This window comes from Budorcas taxicolor, chromosome 15, assembly GCF_023091745.1.
Source record: "Budorcas taxicolor isolate Tak-1 chromosome 15, Takin1.1, whole genome shotgun sequence".
NCBI lineage: Eukaryota > Metazoa > Chordata > Mammalia > Artiodactyla > Bovidae > Budorcas > Budorcas taxicolor.
The window spans coordinates 16,291,148-16,315,078 of record NC_068924.1 but is presented as its reverse complement, the minus strand read 5'-3'; the positions used below and the strand labels follow the sequence as shown (position 1 = coordinate 16,315,078).

At 37.3% G+C, this 23,931-nt stretch overlaps 1 protein-coding gene across 1 annotated transcript in view; it reads right to left on the bottom strand.

The window, feature by feature from the left end:
• Positions 1-5,389: 5,389 nt before the first annotated feature.
• Positions 5,390-23,931, bottom strand: part of GUCY1A2 (guanylate cyclase 1 soluble subunit alpha 2) — a 445,219-nt gene continuing 426,677 nt past the window's right edge. Inside the window, exon 8 of the mRNA XM_052653027.1 lies at positions 5,390-5,597. Coding sequence (XP_052508987.1) covers positions 5,390-5,597 — 208 coding nt within the window. The remainder of the gene's footprint in view (positions 5,598-23,931) is intronic.

The following is a 23,931-nucleotide window of genomic DNA, read 5'->3' as shown; positions in this document are numbered from 1 at the left end:
AGAAAGGTAACATAATACTCAGGCTTCAACTTTTTGAATGAAGTATAAGGAATTTTGCACACTGTCTCAAAATGCTCTGACAAAATTTATGTTAGTCCGTATATAATATCAGTGTCTGTTCTTTATTCAAGACCATGAGGAACGTGAAATTGAGTCCACAGCTGCAGTCAGTTTATCCATTTAACAATAACATTCCTTCAATCATGTTAACACAATTTATGTACATGTTAAGTCAGCTGGTTGTAAATTAAGTGTATTCATATCAAGAGCAACCCTTAAAGAATCATCATGCAGAATGTAGTATGTTACACTTCAATAATGAAGCCTCTCGTGCATTGTGTTTTTCAGATTACATCTAATAAGATATGCTCATAGAAGCCTCTGAAATGACATAATTTTTGTAGCTGAAGATATGCTATAGTTTTCCAGTCACCAAGTTGTGTCCGACTCTCTGTTACCCCCGTGAACTGTGGCACGCCAGGCTTCCCTGTCCTTCATTATCTCCCTGAGTTTGCTCAAACTCATGTCCTTTGAGTTAGTGAGGCATGCAACCATCTCATCCTCTGTTGCCCCTTCTCTTCTTGTCCTCAGTCTTTCCTAGCATCAGGGTATAATCTAAGAGAAATACCCAGGCTATAATATAGGGCTTAGGTCTTAGACTTGAATTTCTAGGTATTGTTGGATGAAAGACATCTGATGCCACCCAGAGCCTATTCAGACCTATGTGTAATTCATTCTGAAGGAATATTTATTTATTTTTTTATGCCACAATTTATTAACCATTTTATTATTGATAGACATGTAAGCTGTTTCCAACTTTTTTTTTACTTTATTTTACTTTACAATATTATATTGGTTTTGCCATACATCAATTTTCACTGAAATTGCACAAAGTGCTTAGAGCCAGATTGTATTTTAAAGAGAGCAGAGAAAGAAGCTACAGGTATAAGCAATGCTCCAGCTCAACTAAGAATGGTTAGTTCACTTGAGATGTGCTTTGTTACTTGGGCCTGGAGTTTTGTGTATCTTCCAATCTGCCTAAAATAGGCATCTGCAACTCTTTCTATGGCCATGTTAGGTTCAGAGGTACAGAGAAAATGGGGTTTGATGGAGCCAAACTTGACTTGGTAAGATGGTTTCCAATGACAGCATGGAGAAAGAGAGGATCTGGACATGTGTTAAGTTGTGCTGAAAATGCAGACAAACAAAAACAAATAGAAGTTTTACTGTCTTCTCTAATAATCCACAAACTTGCCTTGAGTGAGTTAGGAATACAAGGAGTCTTCAGTAAATATATTTAATGACATTCATAATCTTGAACTCCCTCTTTATTCCTCATGATATCAAATATACCATTTCAACTGATATCAGTATGATTCTGTAGAAAAAGACAGCCTGGCAGTTTTCCAAATTCTCTGGATTTTGTGTTCTCTATCCATCAGTTTAATTTTGCTTTATTGCTATAACTCTTTCGAGGAATTTGCCAAATTAAGACTTGTGAATGAGATTTTGCTTAAGTTGTTGTTCTATTTTGCTCCTGGAGAGACACATAACTTTGCATTTTGGCAATAAAACGCTATGGTCCTGCCACTATTGTTACTAGATAAGAAAAGTGTGAGATCTTGAGAATACATACTTGAAGCACTGCTGCTGCTGCTGCTGCTGCTAAGTCGCTTCAGTCATGTCCGACTCTGTGCGACCCCAGAGACGGCAGCCCACCAGGCTCCCCCATCCCTGGGATTCTTCAGGCAAGAACACTGGAGTGGGTTGCCATTTCCTTCTCCAATGCATGAAGGTGAAAAGTGAAAGTGAAGTCGCTCAGTCGTGTCCGACTTCTAGCGACCCCATGGACTGCAGCCTACCAGGCTCCTCCGTCCATGGGATTTGCCAGGCAAGAGTACTGGAGTGGGGTGCCATTGCCTTCTCCAACTGAATCCCCCATAAACCCACTCTCAAGTCTTAGGCTATCAGTGCCTCTCTCAGAGTCACCATTGGTCATACACAGCTCACTGGATTTCACACATAATCAGACATTAAAAGGGAAATCAAAAAATATTTTAAAATTTTAAGAGAAGAGATGAGTATCAAGGCTGATTTTAGACAGTTGGACTAAACTGTTTTCTAGAAGTTGTTTCTTCCTTCCCATCTCTGCTCAACACTACATAGTCGAGTCCCAACTATATGTGTTCTTCAGGCATTATTATTCTTTTTATTATGGCTGTTACTTATTTATTAAGGTTCACAAAGCACATATGTGCAGTATGTTTTGGGTACCTATGGAGGGTTTCTGGCTTTGTTATATAACTCATTTATTTGTAAACAATGACATTCTCGCCATTAAAATCATATTGATGCCAACATAAAGGTTTGGTAATGATGGCTAGTCATAAAGTAACTTCTTCAAATCAGTTGCTTGAAAGAATACTGAAACAGAGGACTATAGGTGCCATTTTCCCTCTTAAAGTATCCCCTTTAGAGTGGGTAAAGCCATTTCCCCAATTTAATACCACTTGATTTCTAAAGGGACGTTCATTTAAATTCCTTCCAATCTGCCACACTAAAAGACATGATGGATGTAATAGTTTGTCCATGCAAATACTGTATAGATATTTGTCAAATGAAATACCAAATACCACCTGTTATTACAATCACAATTGCTAATGGAGGATACATGTATTGTACTCTATAGGACAAATAAAAAAATAATGCTTTTTCACAGCCTCTAAATTCTATGATTGCAGCTAGAATGAACTGCCATTTTATACCATATTTTGCAAATACATATAGGAAGAGTGTAGCTATAATAAGTCAGCTGTACTAGGTTGGAAAAATGGTGATAGGTCAGAATATTGCCTCAGACTATATATTCAAAGATATATATTATATGAAAAATGTAGTTTACATTCTCTTTGTGATATTGAATAGATCTCTGGCATATTCTTCATTGTGACATTTGTGACAATGTAAATAGCTACTTTTCTCTAAGTAAAATCATATAAACTAAGAAAGAGCTTATTCTCACAAATTGAATATATACAATTCTTATCCCAAGCTCTATCAGCAACTACTAGATAATGAAGTAGATTGCTGAGGATGCTTTTAAAATATGCTTCCCACAGATAGTTTTAAGTATAGAGAAAATAAACATATGTTTAGAATAGTTGCTTAGACAAATCTTTACAAAAAGCAGAGAAATAGATTGGATGATTCTTGGAAGTCCCTTTCAGCCTTATGGTCACAAAACACATTGGTTGTGATTAAAATGCTTACAATTTACTATTTCACAATATGCTTTAAGTGACTGTGCAGAATAACCATTAATGACTTCAGTGAGTTTGGTTCTTTCTGCATGCTCCTGCGCTATAAGAAGACCATAGCTAAGGCATTCCTAGTATCGGCAAGAGGATTAAAGTGCTCCCAGAGTCTATTCTTTCCACACTGACTGTAAGCTTGCCCTCTATTCCCTATGGAAGAAGTGCGTTAATCTTCTATTCCACTAAAGAAATTATTTTGTGAGTAATTATTCGTATGAGAGCACCTTGTCCTCTGCCTCCACAGCCTCTTATAAACACCCTGGCCTTCTTGCACAGATGTGGTTAAACACAGAGGCCTAGATCCAAGGAATGGAGGGACAGGCAAGGATTCAGAGAGTTCAGGATCTAGGTCCTATCCCCACATGAAAAGTGTTACACTAGTGTCCTCTTATGCTCCAAGGAGAGACAGAGTTCAATAGTTATAAAAATGATAACCATTATAACAAATATTTTGCATATCTAGAAGTATTTCCTAGCTGTATAGTTAGGGAGCTTGAAAACACTAATTAATCCTCACAGACTATATTGGACACTAGTTAATATATTCCTTAACTGAGTTATGTGACAAGCAAATCATAATGCAGTTAAAACCCTAAACAGAAAAATGTGCTTTATTCAGCAGACATAAGCTACCAATGAATATACTTACTGGAGTAAGAAATTGGCCACCACAAGGTTTCAAGGAAACAATACTTTCCAACTAATTAGACTGAAGAGAAATTTAGTTTTTATATCTGAACCAAATTAGGAAAATTCTGGACACACTGTGCTCTTAATTTCAGGGTGAGTCTGTGATAATATTTTCATGCATTGTTAATCAGAACATGCAATGGAAGCCTATCTGTAACTACTGTGATTACTAAGTATGAAGGTTAGGCACACTTCAGTGTTAATGAAGGTGATTCACTGAATTTAAAAGTCACAGCAAATAAACTATGGAAGAACATTAAAAAATCTCAAATTCATAAAGCACATTTTCCCTTGTTTTTATTATGCAAGCATAAACAACATCCTTCGCAAAATAACCTACACTTCTTTCTCACTAATGCCAGTGTTTAGTAATTTATCCCCAAGTGTGGCAGTTAGCCTTTAGGAAGCATACATTGAAGAAGGTGACAGGGCAAGGGGGAAAGACTTACATGTAATTTAGTAGGATGCTGTTTATTATAAGTTAGTATATTGTAAAAACTATGTATATTTAGAAGTGCTAAGTTGAAAGGGTCCAGTTTAGCAAAGCATTTTATTTTCACTGATATTTCTTAGACAATAGCAAAAAGATCTTTAATCTTGGTTACAGATACGTACGTTTGCTATTAGGAAATTCCATTTCCTTTGGATTCTGTGCTACATTAATGAAATCTAAAAGATATAATTACTAAGTAGATATACAATGCTTTCTTGGCATCTGACATCCTAGGTTATGTTTAAGTCTAAGTGAAATTATATTTAACATAAGTTAGAATTATACGATGTATCAACAATACAGTAGCATATTCTGAAAAATCTAATAGTACTGCATGAAATTATATAGAGGTATGTATAAAAATAGGTAATATCCCTAAAATATTTTGCAGTTACAGTTTTTCCTGCTGGGAAGTTTATCACACGGCCAAGATATATGTATGAAATGTCTGCTCAGAAAAACAAAATTAGAAAATATTCCTCTCATACCAACTCACTAAATGTAGGAATATATAATCAAAACTGGCTTTCAAAAGCAATACAAATATATAAAGATACCTATATGTGTGACAAACAAGAAAACATAGACTGTTGATTAGTTTTAAATGGGCCCCACATTTGTAATTAATTAAAATACATATATATGTATTATACATATATAATATATATATGACCAAAATCACTCATAAGAACGAATACATTGCCCCCTTGCTCTCCAGGGTTTTTATTGATAGTCATAATCTATCTTTTTCCAGGATTATTGCCTGACATAACAGAAATTCCACTGTTTTCTCAACAACGCAGTGAAAGAGAAATATCTCTCTTCATTCTCCTGTCATGACCCATGTTCCGGGCTTGTGCTTTTTGGAGGAGTCTTTGATCTGCAGCAGGTCTCAGAGGCTTGTCTCCCGGAGGAACATAGTGCCAATGTTGTAGGAAACCTTTTTTATTTTCGATGAAGAAAGAGAAGGCTTTGGCTGCTTAGGACCAGTTCTTACCTCCAGGAAATAGCAGATACCAGGGATTTCTTTTGGAAAGTTGTCTGGAAGCTCTTCACGGGACCGAGGAATGAATGTGAAATTTTCTTCTCGTTTTAATAATCTAAGAAGAAAATATATAATGTGAGAGAGATGAGAAAAAATGGACACAAATTTTAGAGAATCAGGAAGCCCATATGGGCAGGAGAGATGAGAAAAAATGGACATAAACTTTAGAGAATCAGGAAGCCTATAAAAGACTGTGCGTGGATTTGTGCTCAAGAGTGTCTAACTCTTCGTTAGCGCATGGACTGTAGTCCCCCAGGCTCTTCTGTTCATGGGATTTTCTAGGCAAGAATACTGGAGTGGGTTGCCATTTCCTCCTCCAGGGTGTCTTCCCAACCCAGGGATTGAACCTGTGTCTCCTGCGTTGGCAGGCAGATTGTGTACTACTGAGCCACTTGAGAAGCCCAATAATAATGAATTAAAACGCAAAGTTGTTCCTGGTACTACTTGACCATATTTGTTCAAAGTCGATTTTTTTTTCCTAAACAAAAGGCTAAAGAAACTGCATAGTAAATGTTTTTATTCAAATATGCAAGATTCACCCTTTCTGTTTTAAAAATCTGCCTAAAGTCTGGAACATTCCCTCAAAGTTTTTTAGACTCTGAGTAAGCTTTAAATCCTATGTGTCATTCATGTAAATCAAGTTTTTAGCTTTGTAGAACAGTCATTAACTCAATGTATCTGTGATATCTGGTTACTATTTTCTAGCAATGCATATTTTGTAAACTTACCAGCTTTATTTGTCAAACAGATTGACTCTTCCAGTCATAAAGACAATTTTCTAGTACACTAATATTGGAGATTTATTCTTGTCCAATTCTAGGAAAGGTTCAGTTTAATAGCCATACATAGAAAAGTGTCCTAGCATTTCAATTTTTAAAATTATTTATTTATTTATTTGACTGCATTTAGTGGGTCTTGGTTGCAGCACACAGGATCTTCACTGCATCCTGCAGGATATTTCCTTGCGGTATGTGGACTCTCTAGTTGTGACATTCGGACTCCAAAGGAAATGGGCTCAATAGTTGCAGCTCCAGGGTTATTTGCTCCAGGGCATGTGGGATCTTAGTTCCTCAACAAGGGATCAAATCCACATCCCTTGCATTGTAGGCAGATTCATAACCACTGGACCACTAGGAAAGTCCCCAGCAATTCAATTTATTTCAACAACTCTTATGGGTTACTAATTCAGTTCAGTTCAGTTCAATTCAGTCGCTTAGTCGTGTCCGACTCTTTGTGACCCCATGAATCGCAGCATGCCAGGCCTCCCTGTCCATCACCAACTAATTATTGCCCTAGAAAAGTATCCTAGACACTGTTGTGAATATAATGATAGGCATAACACAACAACCTAAGAAGCTTAAAGTTTTGTCACCAGAGAAAGACACAGAGAAAAAAAGAAACAGAAAGTAAAAACTAAATAAGCAAAGAAAAGTCCCAGTAATATAAAAGTAATGTAACACAAGACACTAGGGACTTCCCTGGTGGCTCAGTGGTTAAGGATCCAGCTTCCAATGCAGAAGACACAAGTTTGATCCCCACTTGGGAAACCAAGATTCGGCATGCTGTCAGGAAACTAAACCTGCATGCCACAACTTCTGAGACTGCGTGCCTCTACTAGAGAGCCTGCTCACTGCAAATACTGAGCCCAGGCACTCTGAAGCCCATACCACAATGAGAGAGAAGCCCAGGCACTCTGAAGCCCATACCACAATGAGAGAGAAGCCCATGTGCTGCAACGAAGAGCCTTCTACAATGGAAGATCCTGCATGCCACAAAGATCCTCAGTGCCTCAACTAAGATTCAACACAGCCTATATATATATTACACACACACACACACACACACACACACACACACACACACATATGGGCTTCCCTTGTAGCTTGGGTGGTAAAGAATCTCCTGCAGTGCAGGAGACACCAGTTCAATCCCTGGGTTGGGAAGAGCCCCTGGAAAAGGGAATGGCAACCCACTCCAGTATTCTTGCCTGGAGAATTCCGTGGACAGAGGAGGCTGGTGGGTTACAGTTCCCTGGGGTCACAAAGAGTCAGACTCGAATGAGCAACTAACACACACACACACACACACACACACACACACACACACACACACCCCAATTACGACCCAGGGATCGAACCCAGGTCTCCCACATTGCAGGCAGATGCTTTAACCTCTGAGCCACCAGGGAAGCCCAATTAATTAATTAAAAATGACCAAAAGGCTAGATGCCATAAAAAAGGTTAATCTGCAAAGGTGTTGAAGTTCAGAGAGGGTTTACAGTGGGAGGGCTATTAAACTTTCATGAATGAAATGGTATTTAAAAATAGGCAGAACTTCAACAAATGAACGTGGGGAGCAAAATAATCAAAGATTTAGATACAAGAAAATTATGATCAGGATCAACATGTTCCAATCATTGGATTTTATTTTAGAATGAGGTAAGAGTGAGAATTAAAGCTGAAGCAGTAGGTTTAGACAAACTTCGAAGTCTGAAACTAAAACTTTAGACTTTATTTGGAGGCACAATAGAGCTAAACCTATTACCTTTTCCCTAAAAACAACTCATTTTCCTAATACAGGTAAATGTTAACAGGAGATTGAAGTTATGCAGGATATGAGATAGATTGAGAAAAAGGAACCATTGTGACAGAGAAAAGGCAAAGTCAAAAAAGTACTTAGTGCAATGAGAACAAGCAATGTTTGAAAAATGTAAGCTCATTACACAACAATAATAATTTTTATACTAAAGAGGGAAAAACCATGTCTTCTCAAATGTTCTTATGGATAAAAATATTATTTGAAAATAATAGTTGGCAGTATTAAGAATTCTTAAAATATGAGTAACCTAAATTCACTTTCATGAATGACAGTTGAAGTATTTTGTCTTGAAAAAGTATTTTTTAATATTTTATTCTTATTTGTTCAATTTATTTATTTAATTTTTATTTCATATAAGAAATATATATATAGGGTATAGTTGATTTACAATGATACATTAATTTTAGGTATATAACGAAGTGTTTCTTTTTCAGATTCTTTTCCCACATAGGTTATAATAGACTATTGAGTAAAATTCTCTGTGCTATAAGTAGATCCTTGTTGATAATCTATTTTATACATGTAGTATATATATGTTAATCTTAAACTCCTAATTTACCAGTCTGCCTCATCATTCTCCTTTGGTAACCATAAGATTGTTTTTGAAGTCTCTGATTCTGTTTCTATTTTGTAGATAAATTCATTTGCATTTTTTTAGAGTCCACATAGAAGTGATATCATATGATATTTGCCTGTCTTTGCCAAACTTCATTTTGTGATAATCTCTAGGTTCACCCATGTTGCTGCAATTAGCAATATTTCATTCTTTTGTATGGCTCAGTAACATGCATTGCATATATTTACCACATTTTTTTTATCCATTTATCTGTCAGTGGACATTTAGGTTGCTTCCATGTCTTGGCTATTATAAACCGTGCTGCAGTGTAGATTGTGGTGCTTGTATCTTTTGAATTATGCTCTTCTCCAGATATATGCCCAGGGGTAAGGCAGTGTTGGCACTGGAAGTAGAATCCAGACCTGTTAATTCCTAATCAAGCTTAGTCCTACAATAAATAATAAAACTACACTAAGATATTTTTTCTTAAATAGTGTTATTGCAGTATAATTGACATACAGCACTGTATAAGTATAAGGTGAACAGCTGAAATTACTTACACCATAAAATAGCTACCACAATAAGTTTAGTGAACATCTTATGCATGCATGCTCAGTTGCTTCAGTTGTGTTCAACTCTTTGCAACCCTATGGACTGTATCCCACCAGGCTTCTCTATCGATGGGATTCTCCAGGCAAGAATACTGGAGTAGATTGCCATGCCCTCCTCCAGGGCATTTTCTGGACCCAGGGATCAAACCTGCAGCTCCTGCATTGCAGGTGGATTCTTTATCATGAGCCACTGGGGATGCCCAGTGAACATATCATAAACATACAAAATTAGAGAAAGAAAAATCCCTTTGATGAGAACTGAGTATGAGAACTGAGGGTTTACTCTTAACAACTTTCAAATATAACATACAGCCCTGTTAATTACATTTTTCATGTTGTATCTTACATCCTCTGTACTTATTTATCTTATAACTCTTAGTTTGTCCATTTTGACTACATAATTGCCAACATTCACTGGATCATCAAAAAAGCAAGAGAGTTCCAGAAAAACATCTATTTCTGCTTTATTGACTATGCCAAAGCCTTTGACTGTGTGAATCACAATAAACTGTGGAAAATTCTGAAAGAGATGGGACTACCAGACTACCTTATCTCTCTCTTGAGAAATCTGTATGCAGGTCAGGAAGCAACAGTTAGAACTGGACATGGAGCAATGGACTGGTTCCAAACAGGAAAAGGAGTATGTCAAGGCTGTATATTGTCACCCCGCTTATTTAAATTCTATGCAGAGTATGTCATGAGAAATGCTGGGCTGGAAGAAGCATAAGCTGGAATCAAGATTGACAGGAGAAATATCAATAACCTCAGATATGTAGATGACACCACTCCTATGGCAGAAAGTGAAGAGGAACTAAAAAGCCTCTTGATGAAAGTGAAAGAGGAGAGTGAAAAAGTTGGCTTAAAGCTCAACATTCAGAAAATGAAGATCATGGAATCTGGCCCCATCACTTCATGGGAAATAGATGGGGAAACAGTGTCAGACTTTATTTTTTGGGGTTCCAAAATCACTGCAGATGGTGATTTCAGCCATGAAATTAAAAGACGCTTACTCCTCGGAAGGAAAGTTATGATCAACCTAGACAGCGTATTAGAAAGCAAAGACATTACTTTGTCAACAAAGGTCTGCCTAGTCAAGGCTATGGTTTTTCCAGTGGCCATGTATGGATGTGAGAGTTGGACTGTGAAGAAAGCTGAGCACCAAAGAATTGATTCTTTTGAACTGTGGTGTTGGAGAAGACTCTTGAGAGTCCCTTAGACTGCAAGGAGATCCAACCAGTCCATCCTAAAGGATATCAGTGCTGGGTGTTCATTGGAAGGACTGATGGTGAAGCTGAAACTCCAATACTTTAGCCACCTCATGTGAAGAGTTGACTCATTTGAAAAGACCCTGATGCTGGGAGGGATTGGGGGCAGGAGGAGAAGGGGATGACACAGGATGAGATGGCTGGATGGCATCACTGACTTGATGGACATGAGTTTGGTAAACTCTGGGAGTTGGTGATGGACAGGGAGGGCTGGCATGCTGCAATTCATGGGATCACAAAGAGTCGGACACGACTGAGCAACTGAACTTGACTGACTGATACCATTTTTGCTCCATCCGACCCCTTCTGGTTACCACAAATCTGATCTCTTTTTCTATGTTTAGTTTTGAAGTATAGTAGACCTACAATATACTATTTTGGCTTCTGCTACACACAGTAGTGATTTGATATTCTATACATTTCAAAATAATGACATGATAAGCCTAGTTACCATATGCCATCATATAAAGATGTTACATAATTATTGAAATATTGCCTACACTGTACATTCGATAATCATAACTCATTTATTCTATAGTGAGAACTTTGTGTCTCTTAATCTTCTTCAACTATTCTTCCTGCCTCCAACATCTTCCTCTCTGGTAACCATCTGTTTGTTCACAGTATCCATAATGCTGTTTTTGTTTGTTATGTTTGGCCACTTGTTTTGTTTTTTAGATTCCATACAAAAGTGAAATTATGCAGTATTTTCCTTTCATTGTCTGATTTATTTCACATAGCATAATACCTTCTAGAGCCATCCATGTTGTCCCAAATGACAGGATTTCATTGTTTTTTATAACTAATATTCCATTGTATGCATATACCATATCCTCTTTATCCCTTCATCTATCGATGACACTTAGTTTGCTTTCATATTTTTGTCATTGTTATAAAGCTGCAAAGAAATAGAAGTGTATATCTTTTCTTATTAGTGCTTTTGTTTTCTTTGGATAAACATCCAGGATGGTTTTTTGTTTAAAATGAATATTGAAGTAAACAACATCTAATCATTCCAATTCTAGTAACCTAGAGGAAACTCAATTATTTATATCACATGAAATGTAAGTAGCTTAAACTTATGTAATATTATATGATCATGTCATGTTCATAGGAACATACTTTGTAATAATTAAAAATTAAAAAGAACCTAAGTGTTCATCAATACATGAATAGATGACTAAAAATTGAAACACAGCACAGTCATACCCTGGAAAGTTGAAGCATGATTAAAATGATGAACTAGAGCTATATATGTCTCAGCAAGGATGGATGCTAAAACATGAAATTTTTAAAAAGGTCAAATAAAGGTTTATACAGAAAAATCATGTATGTAAATTAAAATAAATAAAATTCTATTGTTTATGGATACACATGAGAAAGTCAATGTATAAGACACTAGGCTTTGAAAGATACCAAATTCACTAGGGTATTTGTCACAAAGAAAGGAAGGAAAATTTTCAAAGGAAATGTCTTTATTTTTATTAAATAAGATTTGAAACAAATATAAATTCTCAAACCAGTGGTGAAATCATAGTATTATGTTATTCATTTTAAACTTAACACTTTAAAAATATTTATAAAAGTGTTATTTTCATCAAATACTTAGACATTTCAGGCAAAATATATTTGGAGTGAATTATTCAGGAAATTATTTCAATTTATCATAATATGCAAAATATATACCCTCTCAAAGTTTATGATAATTATATAATCTTCCTAAAAATAAATATAAACTTTTCTGAATGAGGGAAGGGGATAAAGATAATAGGCTTGATCTTGTCCTACTCAAGAGTAAGACATAGAGTTCACCGTCTCCCTCAGAAACATTGAAAATACATCTACAAGTGGAATAATTCACACAGAACAGCTACTGATAGTCAGCAGAAGACTTCACCACATCCAGGAAAAGAAGAAAACCTCCACATAATTGGGTAGGACAAAAGGAATCAGAACAGAGCTTGCACCCTAAGGATAGAGCTGTGAAGGAGGAAAGATCCCTGCACCCTGGGAAGTCTTCCCACTAATGGGGAGATCAGCCTAAATGGAAGGGGAGCTTCACAGCCTATCAGGAGAGAGCAGCGACAGGTTTACGGAAAGAAAAATGGAGAGTACCCTGCACAGAGATTCAGCACTTCTGCCCTTCAGTTCCCAACCTGAGACATTCTTCTGTCAGTACAGGTGGGGACCAAGTGCTGAAGCTCAGGATCTGGAGGTCAGATCCAGGGAAAGTACTAGGGTTAGATGTGTAGAAACAGTTTGAAGAGGTCAGGTTGTGGAAACTGAGGGTATGATCTGAAGGAGCCTGGGCCTGCCAGAGAGGCAAGTCACCGTTATTTTTAAAAAGGCTCACAAAGAGACGGGCAGCACCACCATTATTAAAAAAAAAAAGGCTCACAAAGAGACGAGCAGGACCACTATAAGTGCTTTTTTCCCTGTTCGCACTCCCAGGCAACAAGGCACCACATACAGGGGCTCTAGGGGCAGGTGTGAGTCACTACTGCCATCTTAGGCTCCAGAGGCAGGCACTGGCTGCCTCTGTCAGACTTGTGAGTAGATGCCATGTCCTGCCCTCATTGTCCCAGGAGAGTCCATAGCTTCTGCTACGAGAAAATCCATGTGCAGGTGTCAGGACCTGTCCCAGCTGCCCCTGGATGGTATGGATAGATTTCACAACTAAAAAAATTTGCAAACAGGCACCAGAGCTTCCTCCCATCGTCCCAGGATTATGTAGATAGCCCTTGCCACTAGGAAATCCATGAGCAGGAGCCAGGACTTGGCCCCACTGTCTAGGGAAGGGCTGCTGTACCTTAACACTGCATATCAAGGAGATAATGGCCAGCACATGCTGAGGAAAGAGGCAGCAAGCATCCAAACTGAAAGCAGCCCCTTGATTCTGGAAAAGAGGACAGAGTAGAAGGATCTGAGCTCATCTCCTCTCAGAAAAATGCCAAAATCAAAACTTCTGAATAACCATCCATAAAAATAACTGGAACTAACCAAAAAGATATTTTGCATTAAAAAACTAAGAAGCCACAATGCAATGAAAGGAGGAATATTTTGATGACATGATCAAATCTCATTTGCACTGGGTGAGTGACTCATGAACTGGAAAAAAAATCACAGAGGTTCTCCCATAAAAATGAGAGTTCTGAGCCCCATATCAGGCTCCCCAGAGTGTGGCAGCAAGAAGAATAATCTCCAAAGCATTTGGCTTTGAAGGCCAGTAGAATTAGAGGACAGGAGCTCCACAAGACTGGGAGAAACAAAGACTCTACACTTGGAGGGCAAAAACAAGGTTTCACATACACTGGAATCTGGCAAAAAACTAACTCCATAGGGGCCAGGGCTGTATCTTCATATGAAAATTGGAGGGTAGCCTGGAGAGGTGGGGGTTGGCTGTGGCTAACTGGGAGTGGGGGCTGTGAGGGGACAAAGACACTGGTGAAGGAAGTCCCAGAGAATAGTGATCACTGTGCTAGCACAAAGACCCAGCCCTAGCCAGCAACCTGCAGGCTTCAGTACAAACAACCAGCAGGACAGGAATATAGACCTGCTTATCAGCAGACAGGGTGCCTGAAGCCATATGGAGCTCACAGCCACCTTTAAACATGTCTATTGATGTGGCCCTGCCCACTAGATCAACCAATGAGTGAGCAGGCAGCAGTCCCTCCCAACACGAGGCCTAAACAAGTCTCAGAACCAACCTCAACCACCAGAGGGCAGATACAAGAAGCAAGAAGAACTATGGCCCATTGGCCAGAAAAAAGGAGAATACAAAAAGTTAGAGAAAATGAGATAGGATAGAAAGAATTTGCAGACAAAGGGACAAGATGAAAACCCATAAGAACAACTAGGTGAAGAGGAAATAGGAAATCTGGGAAAGAATTTGGACTAATGATAGTAAAAATGGTCTAAGATCTTAGAAAATGAATTGAGGCACAGATTGAAAAGTTACAAGGGTATTTAACAAAGGATAGAAGATTAAAGAACAAACAAACAGATGAACAATATAATAGTGAAATGAAAAATATACTAGAAGAAAGCAATAGCAGAATAACTGAGACAGAAGAATGAATAAGTGAGCTGGAAGACAGAATGGTTGAAATCACTGCCATGGAACAGAATAAAGAAAAAAGAATGAAAAGAAATGAGGACAGTGTCAGAGATCTCTGGGACACCATTAAACACACCAATATTCACGTTATAAGGCTCTCAGAAGGAGAAGAGAGAAAAGGTCAGAGAAAATATTTGAGGAGATTATAGTTGAAAACTTCCCTAACATGGGAAAGGGAAAAATCACTCAAGTCCAAGAAGTATAGAGAATTCTATACAAGGAAAATCCAAGGAGGAACATGCCAAGACACATGTTAACCAAACTGGTAAAAATTGTAGCCAAAATAATAATAATAAAAACAACAAGAGTGACAGATAACACACAGAGAAGGCATGAAGTGCTCCAGGAGCCTCAGTATTTCCTGAGTCATTGTCTGGGTTGTAGAGGAGGTTCTGTGAGTGTGAACTGCCCTGATCTGCACCTGCATGGCCATGGAAGGGACCAAGAAGCACCCAGAGTGCCATTGCTTCTAGGCCCAGATCCCATCCACGATTTTGTGGAAACCCCCACCCCCATTCCAGGCCTTCCACAACCTCCACAGTAACAGCCACAGCCACTTCATATGATTTAAGAGATCTGCACTCCTATACCATATGGAGGAGAAAGCCAAAACTGAGTCCTGTCAATGTCACTGTGGGTATAGGACGTTAGTGCAAGGCCATGGGTGCAGTTCTTTGGGAGATATGTGGAATAAGTGTAGGGTACTGCAGTGGGAGAGGTGAAGATTTTTGATACTGGGGTAAGTAAAATTTCTCTTTTCAAAAGATGGAGTGGTTCACATTGACAGCTGAGTGGACCTTTCCTGCTACCCACCCGACAGAATTCTCCACCATTCCTAGGGACAGAATCCTATTTCTGTACTAGGGCAGGAATTCCTTGATATCAGGAAGGGAAGCCCTTCCCCCAGTTTCAGGGACCAGCAAACCTATTTCCTTTTGCTAGGAATTGGGAATTAGTTTGGGATAAGCATGGGATCCCTTCTGGCCAATGACAGGTACAGGGATGTATTCTGTCTCAGGATAAAAAGCATCATTAGGAAAATTTTTGGCTTTCCTTGTCCTTTCTTGTTTGAGGAATGTTTGTGTGAGGATATGATGCCTGAGCTCTATCAACCATCTTTTTATCATGATGAAAGGCCACAGAAATAAAAAGCCAATTCTCTGAGGATGAAGTTCTGGAAGAAAAAAACCTGGTTTGTGAAACATCACTGAGCAGCTGAGCACCTTAAACAGTGTACATTGAACAGTGAGCGCCTACTTCTGGGCTTTTTGTGTGTGTGAGAGAGAAAAAGCAAACCCCCATAAACGTAAATCACAGAGCCAGACATGAAAGTCTAGGACATTAAAGAACAGCTGCATATATGGGAGAATTAGAAAGTGACAATGTATGCCCAGAGAAAGGCTCAGGAAAGACCTGAGGAGATTTAAGCTTATGCTTCAACTGATTCTCAGCAACCAAAAAACAACAAACAATAAGAGAAAACAGAAAACCTTGGGGAAGGTTAAGAATCTGATTTCCAGATTTAACGTATTATTAGACTCAAATATCTAGTGATTAACAACAAATTACAACACACACAAAGTTACAGAAAAGAACTGCCCATTTAAAGAAAAAAGTAAATCAACAATAGATCAACTTTGTCCCTGAAAAAGACCTAATGGCAACTATACTAGACAAAGACTATAAAACAACTGTCTTAAAAATACTCAAAAAAATATAGGAAAGATGTGGAGAAAGTAAAGCAAACAATGTATAAACAAAACAGATATATGAAAAAAGGGAAAACCTAAAGATAACTTAAATTCTGGAACTGAAAATTAAAATAACTGAAATAAAAAAATCACTAGAGGGATTCAAGTACCGATTTAAGCAGGCAAAGAGAGTCAATGAACTTTAAAATAGGGCAATGGAAAATTTCAAATTTGAAGAACAAGAAAAAAAAAAAGGATTGAAGAAAAGCTAACAGAGCCTAAAGGACTTGTAGGAAATTATTAAGAGGTTTAATATACACATCATGAGAGTCCCTGAAGGCCAAGAGACAGAGAAGGGGCAGAGAGGATATCTGAAGTAATAATGACTGAAAGCTTTCCAAATTTGGTGTCAAGACATGAATATACACATTCAAGAAACTCAATGAATTCCAAGTAAGATAAACTCAAAGAGATCCACACTGAGACACATTATAATCAAGTTTTCAAAAGGCAGAGGCAAAGAGAGAGTCTTTAAAAACAGCAGGAGAAAAACAAAGAATTCCCTGCCAGTCCAGTGGTTGGGACTCTTCACTTTCACTGCCAAGGGTGTGGGTTTGGTCCCTGGTCAGGGAGGTAGGATCCTGCTGACACGACAACCACTCATCCTCCCAAGAAACATACAAGAAAACAAAGAAACACATGACCCCACTATAAGCTATCTACAAGAGACCCACTTGAAATCCAAAGACATAATGATTCTTTGTGACCCTTGGACTACAGCCTGCCATGCTCATCTGTCCATGGAATTTTGCAGGCAAGAACATTGGAGTGGGTTGCCATTCCCTTCTCCAGGGGATCTTCCAAACCCAGAGATTGAAACTAGGTCTTCTGCATTGCAGGCAGGTTCTTTACTTTGTGAGCCATCAGAGAATCCCTAACCAGGTTGAAAGTAACCAAAAGAAATCAGGAGTGACTGCACTAATATCAGACGAAATAGACTTTAAATCAGAAAAGGTTATGAGAGACAAAGGACATTAAATATTAACAAAAGGTTTGATTTAGCAAGAAGATATAATAATTATAACATACATGTACCTAATGACAGACTAGTAATATTTATAAAACAAACACTGACAGGATTAAAAGGAGAAATAAACAGTTCTAAAATCATAACTGGAGATGTCAATACTCCACTCACAATAATGATAGAACAAGACAAAAGGTAAGTAAGGAAACAGGGGACCTAACACAATAAACCAGCTAGAGTTAATAGACATATATGGAACACCACCCTACAACAACAGCATATACATTCTTCTCAACTATATATGTATCATTTTCCAGGATGGACTATAAGTCAGGCATAACATTAAATCTCAATAATTTTTTCTTTTTACTTTACAGCCGTCCACATGGGATCTTGGTCCCCTGACCAGAAGTTGGGTCCTTTCCCACTGCAGTGGAAACATGGCATCTTGACCACAGGACTACAAGAGAAGTCTCTGCTGCTGCTGCTGCTACTAAATCATTTGAGGCGTGTCTGACTCTGTATGACCACAGAGACAGCAGCCCCCCAGGCTCCCCCATCCCTTGGATTCTCCAGGCAAGAACACTGGAGTGGGTTGCCACTTCCTTCTCTGATGCATGAAAGTGAAAAGTTAAAGTGAAGCTGCTCAGTTGTGTCTGACTCCTAGCGACCCCATGGACTGCAGCTTACCAGGCTCCTCTGTCCATGTGATTTGCCAGGCAAGAGTACTGGAGTGGGTTGCCATTGTCTTCCCCAAGAGAAGTCTCTAAATAGATTTAAAACTATAGATATCATATGAAGTATCTTTCCTGATCCATGGAATAAAGTCAGAAAGTAATAACAAAAGGAAAGTTATAAAATTCATAATATTGTAGAAATTGAACAACACTTTTTAAAAAAACTTATAGATCAGAGAAGAAACCACAAGAGAGATTATAGAATACTTAGAGACAAATGTAAATGAAAACACAACATACTAAAATTTTGTGGATGCAGTGAATGTAGTACTAAGAGAAAATATTACAGCAGATTATCTATACATTAAAAAAAAAATTCAAATCAACAACCTAAGTTTACAACTTCAGGAACTAGAAAAAGGACAAACTAAACCCAAAGCTAGCAGAAGGAAGTAAATAATACAGATTATGGCAAAGATAAACAAAATAGATAACAGGAAAATGATGGAGAAATCATTGAAACCAAAAGTTGGTTCTTAGAAAAGACCAAGGATATTGACAAAACTTTAATTAGGTGAACTAAGAGAAAAAGAGAGAAGATTCAAATTACTAAAATCAGAAACGAGGGAGTTCCCTCCAGTCCAATGGACTTCATGCTTTCACTGCAAGGGGCACAGGTTTGATCCCTGGATGGGGAACTAGGATCCTATGGACTATCAGTTCAGTTCAGTTCAGTCGCTCAGTCATGTCCGACTCTTTGTGACCCCATGAATCGCTATAGACTATAAGGGGTGGCAAAAATTAATAAAATTAAATAAAATAAGAATTACTGCATATTCTACAGAAATGAAAAGCATGATAAGACAGTACTGTACACCAAAAAAACTGGATAATCTAGATGAAATGAATAAATTCTTAGAAACACCAAACCTGGTAAGACTAAATCACAAGCTAATAGAAAATTTGAATAGACCTGTAACAAGTAAGGACACTAAATCAGTAATCAAAAATCTTTCAGCAAGCAGCACTGTTTACAATAGCAAAGACATGGATACAACATAAGTATCCATTAAAAGATAAATGGCTTAAGATTATGTGGAATATATATATGATGGAAGAGGACTCAGCCGTAAAAAGAATGAAATATTGCCATTTGTAGCAATATGGATGGACCTAGAGAATATTATATTTAGTGGAGTAAATCATACAGAGAAAGACAAATATATATCACTTATATGTGGAATTTTAAAAATAATACAAATGTATCTATATACAAAACAGAAATAAAATCACAGACATAGCAAACAAACTTATGGCTACCAAAGGAGAAAGGGTAGGAAGGACTGAATTAGGACTGTGGGATTAACAGATACAAACTACTATATATAAAATAGATAAACAAGGACCTACTGTACAGCACAGGGAACTATATTCAATATCTTGTAATAATCTAATGGAAAATAATCTGAATTATATATGTGTACATATATACACAGTGAACTTTATGAAAATTTTCAAAATTTTTCTATCAAAGGACACTATCAAGAGAATAAAAGGGCAACCCACAGAATGGGATAAAATATTTGCAAACCATATATCTGATAAAGGATTAATATCCAGATAATAGAGAGAACTCTGATAAGTTGATAATAAAAAAAAACACTTCAAAAATGTGCAAAGAACTTGAATAGATGTTTCTCCAAAGAAGACAGACAAATTGCCAATAAGCACATAAAAAGATGCTCAACATCAACAATCATGAAAATGAAAGAAAGTGAAAGTTAAGTCATTCAGTCGTGTCTGACTCTTTGCGACTCCATGGACTGTAGCCCACCAGGCTCCTCCATCCATGGGATTCTCCAAGCAAGAATACTGGAGTGGGTTGCCATTTCCTTCTCCAGGGGATCTTCCTGATCCAGGGATCAAACCCAGGTCTCCCACATAAGAGGCAGACGCTTTAACCTCTGAGCCACCAGGGAAGGTTAATAATCATGAGAGAAGTGCAAAATAAAACTATGAGATAACATTCCACACATATTAGGATGGCTACTATCAAACAAATCCAGAACAATATGCCATTAAAATGGATAATTTGGAAGGAATGGATAAATTCTTAAAAAAGTATAATCTTCCAAAATTGAACCAGGAAGAAATAGAAAATCTTAACAGAGCCTTCACAAGCATGGAAATTGAAACAATAGACAAAAATCTTCCAACAAAATAAATCCCAGAACCAGATAGCTTCACAGGTGAATTCTACCAAAAATTTAGAGAACAGCTAACACTTATCCTACTCAAACTCTTCCAGAAAATTGCAGAGGAAGGTAAATTCCCAAACTTATTCTATGAGGCCACCATCACCCTAATACCAAAACCAGACAAAGATGCCACAAAAAAAGAAAACTACAGGCCAAAAACACTGATGAACATAGATGCAAAAATCCTCAACAAAATTCTAGCAAACAGAATCCAGAAACATATTAAAAAGATCATACATCATAACCAACTGGGCTTTATCCCAGGGATGCAAGGATTCTTCAGTATTCACAAATCAATCAATGTGATACACCAGATTAACAAATTTAAAGATAAAAACCATATGATCATCTCAATAGATGCAGAGAAGGCCTTTGACAAAATTCAACATCCATTTACGATAAAAACTCTCCAGAAAGCAGGCACAAAAGGAACATACCTCAACATAATAAAAACCATATATGATAAACCCACAGCAAACATTATTTTCAATGGCGAAAAACTGAAAGCATTTCCTCTAAAGTCAGGAACAAGACAAGGATGTCCAGTCTCATCACTACTATTCAACATAGTTTTGGAAGTTTTAGTCACAACAATCAGAGAAGAAAAAGAAAGAAAAGGAATCCAGATTGGAAAAGAAGAAGTAAAACTCTTACTGTTTGCAGGTTACATGATCCTCTACATAGAAAACCCTAAAGACACCACCAAAAAATTATTAGAGCTAATCAATGAATATTCCAAGATACAAAATTAATACACTGAAATCCATTGTATTCTAATATACTAATGATGAGAAAACAGAGAGAAATTAAGGAAACAATCCCATTCACGATTGCAGTGAAAATAGCAAAATACTTAGGAATAAATTTACCTAAAGAAACAAAAGGCTTATATATATAGAAAGCTATAAAACACTGATGAAAGAAATCAAAGAGGACACAAATAAATGGAGAAACATACCATGTTTATGGATCAGAAGAATCAATATAGTGAAAACGAGCATACTACCTAAAGCAATCTATAGATTCAATGTAATCCTTATCAAGCTACCAACGGTATGTTTCACAGAACTAGAACAAATAATTTCACAATTTGTATGGAAACACAAGAACCCTCAAATAGGCAAAGCAATCTTGAGAAAGAAGAATGGAACTAGAGGAATCAGCCTGCCTGACTTCAGGCTATATTACAAAGCTACAGTCATCAAGACAGTATGGTACTGGCACAAAGACAGAAATACAGATCAATGGAACAAAACAGAAAGCCCAGAGATAAATCCATGCTCCTATGGACACCTTGTCTTTGACAAAGGAGGCAAGAATATACAATGGAGTAAAGACAATCTCTTTAACAAGTGGTGCTGGGAAAACTGGTCAACCACTTGTAAAAGAATGAAACTAGAACACTTTCTAACACCATACACAAAAATAAACTCAAAATGGATTAAAGATCTAAATGTAAGACCAGAAACTATAAAACTCCTAGAGGAAAACATAGGCAAAACACTCTTTGATGTAAATCATAGCAGGATCCTCTATGACCCACCTCCCATAGTATTGGAAATAAGAGCAAAAATAAACAATGGGACCTAATTAAACTTAAAAGCTTTTGCACAACAAAGGAAACTATAAGCAAGGTGAAAAGACAGCCTTCGGAATGGGAGAAAATAATAGCAAATGAATCAACTGACAAAGACGTAATCTCAAAAGTATACAAGCAACTCCTGCAGCTCAATTCCAGAAAAATAAGCGACCCAATCAAAAAAATGCGTCAAAGAACTAAACAGACGTTTCTCCAAAGACGATATACAGATGGCTAACAAACACATGAAAAGATGCTCAACATCACTCATTATGAGGGAAATTCAAATCAAAACTTCAATGAGGTACCATCTCATACTGATCAGAATGGCTGCCATCAAAAAGCCTACAAACAATAAGTGTTGGAGAGGATGTGAAGAAAAGGGAACACTCTTACACTGTTGGTGGGAATGCAAACTAGTACAGCCACTATGGAGACAGTGTGGAGATTCCTTAAAAAACTGGAAATAGAAGTGCCATACAACCCAGCAATCCCTCTGCTGGGCATACATACCAAGGAAACCAAAATTAAAAGAGACACGTTTACCCCAATGTTCATTGTAGCACTGTTTACAATGGCTAGGACACGGAAGCAATCTAGATGTCTATCGGCAAATGAATGGATAAGAAAGCTGTGGTACATAAACACAATGGGATATTACTCAGCTATTAAAAAGAACACATTTGAGTTAGTGCTAATGAGGTGGATGAAACTGGAGCCTATTATACAGAGTGAAGTAAGTCAGAAAGAAAAACATCTATAGAGTATATTAACACATACATATGGAATTTAGAAAGATGGTAATGATGACTCTATGTGCTAGACAGAAAAAATGACACAGATATAAAGAACAAACTTTTGGACTCTGTGGGAGAAGGTGAGAGTGGGATGATGTGAGAGAATAGCATTGAAACATGTATATTACCATATGTGAAATAGATGACCAGTCCAAGTTTGATGCATGCAACATGGCACTCAAGGCTGTTGCACTGGGATGATCAGGGGGATGGGATGGGGAGAGAGGTGAGAGAGGGGTTTGGGATGAGGGGAACACATGTACACCTGTGGCTGATTCATGTTGATGTATAGCAAAAACCACCACAATATTGTAAAGTAATTACCCTCCAATTAAAATAAATAAATTAAAAAAAATAAAACAGAAAACACGTGTTGGTGAGAATGCGGAGCAATTAGAAATTTTGTGCACTATTGATGGGAAGTTAAAATGGTACAGTCACTAGAAGACCGTATAGTTATTCCTAAAAACTTAAAAATAGAGTTACCATATGATCCATCAATTGAACTTCTGGATATATGCCCAAAAGAATCAAAAGCAGGGTCTAGAAGAGATACCACTGACAGGTGAATGAATAAGCAAAATATGGAATGTGTAAAGTGAAATATTATTCAGCTTTAAAGAAGGAAATTCTGCAATATGCTACACCATGGATAAACCTTGAGGACACTATGCTAAGTAAAGTAAGACTGACACAAAAAGACAAAAACTGAATAGTTCCACTTACACAAAGTACTTATAATCATTAAAATCATAACAGGAAGTAAGATAGTGGTTGCCTGGGGCTAGGTGGAGGGCACAATGACATTTTGATTGAATGGATATACAGTTTTACAAGACAAAAATAGTTTTGGAAACAGATGGTGGTAATGGTTGCCCAACATTTTGAATGTATGTAATACCACTGGAGTGTATACTTAATTGTTAAGATGGCAATTTTTATGTATACTTTACCACCATAAAAATGCCCAATGAAAGTAAAGATAATTTAAAAAAAATACAAGGGAAGCCTAAAAAATCCGAATTTTTTAGCAGAAACTCTGCAGGCCAGAAGAGAGTGACATCATATATATAAAGTTGTAAAGAAGAAAACCTATATTCAAGAATACTCTACCAAGTTAGGCTCTGATTCAGATTCAAAGGAGAAGTCAACAGTTCTTCAGACAGATAAAAGCTATCAGAATTCAGCACACCAAACCAGCATTGCAACAAAT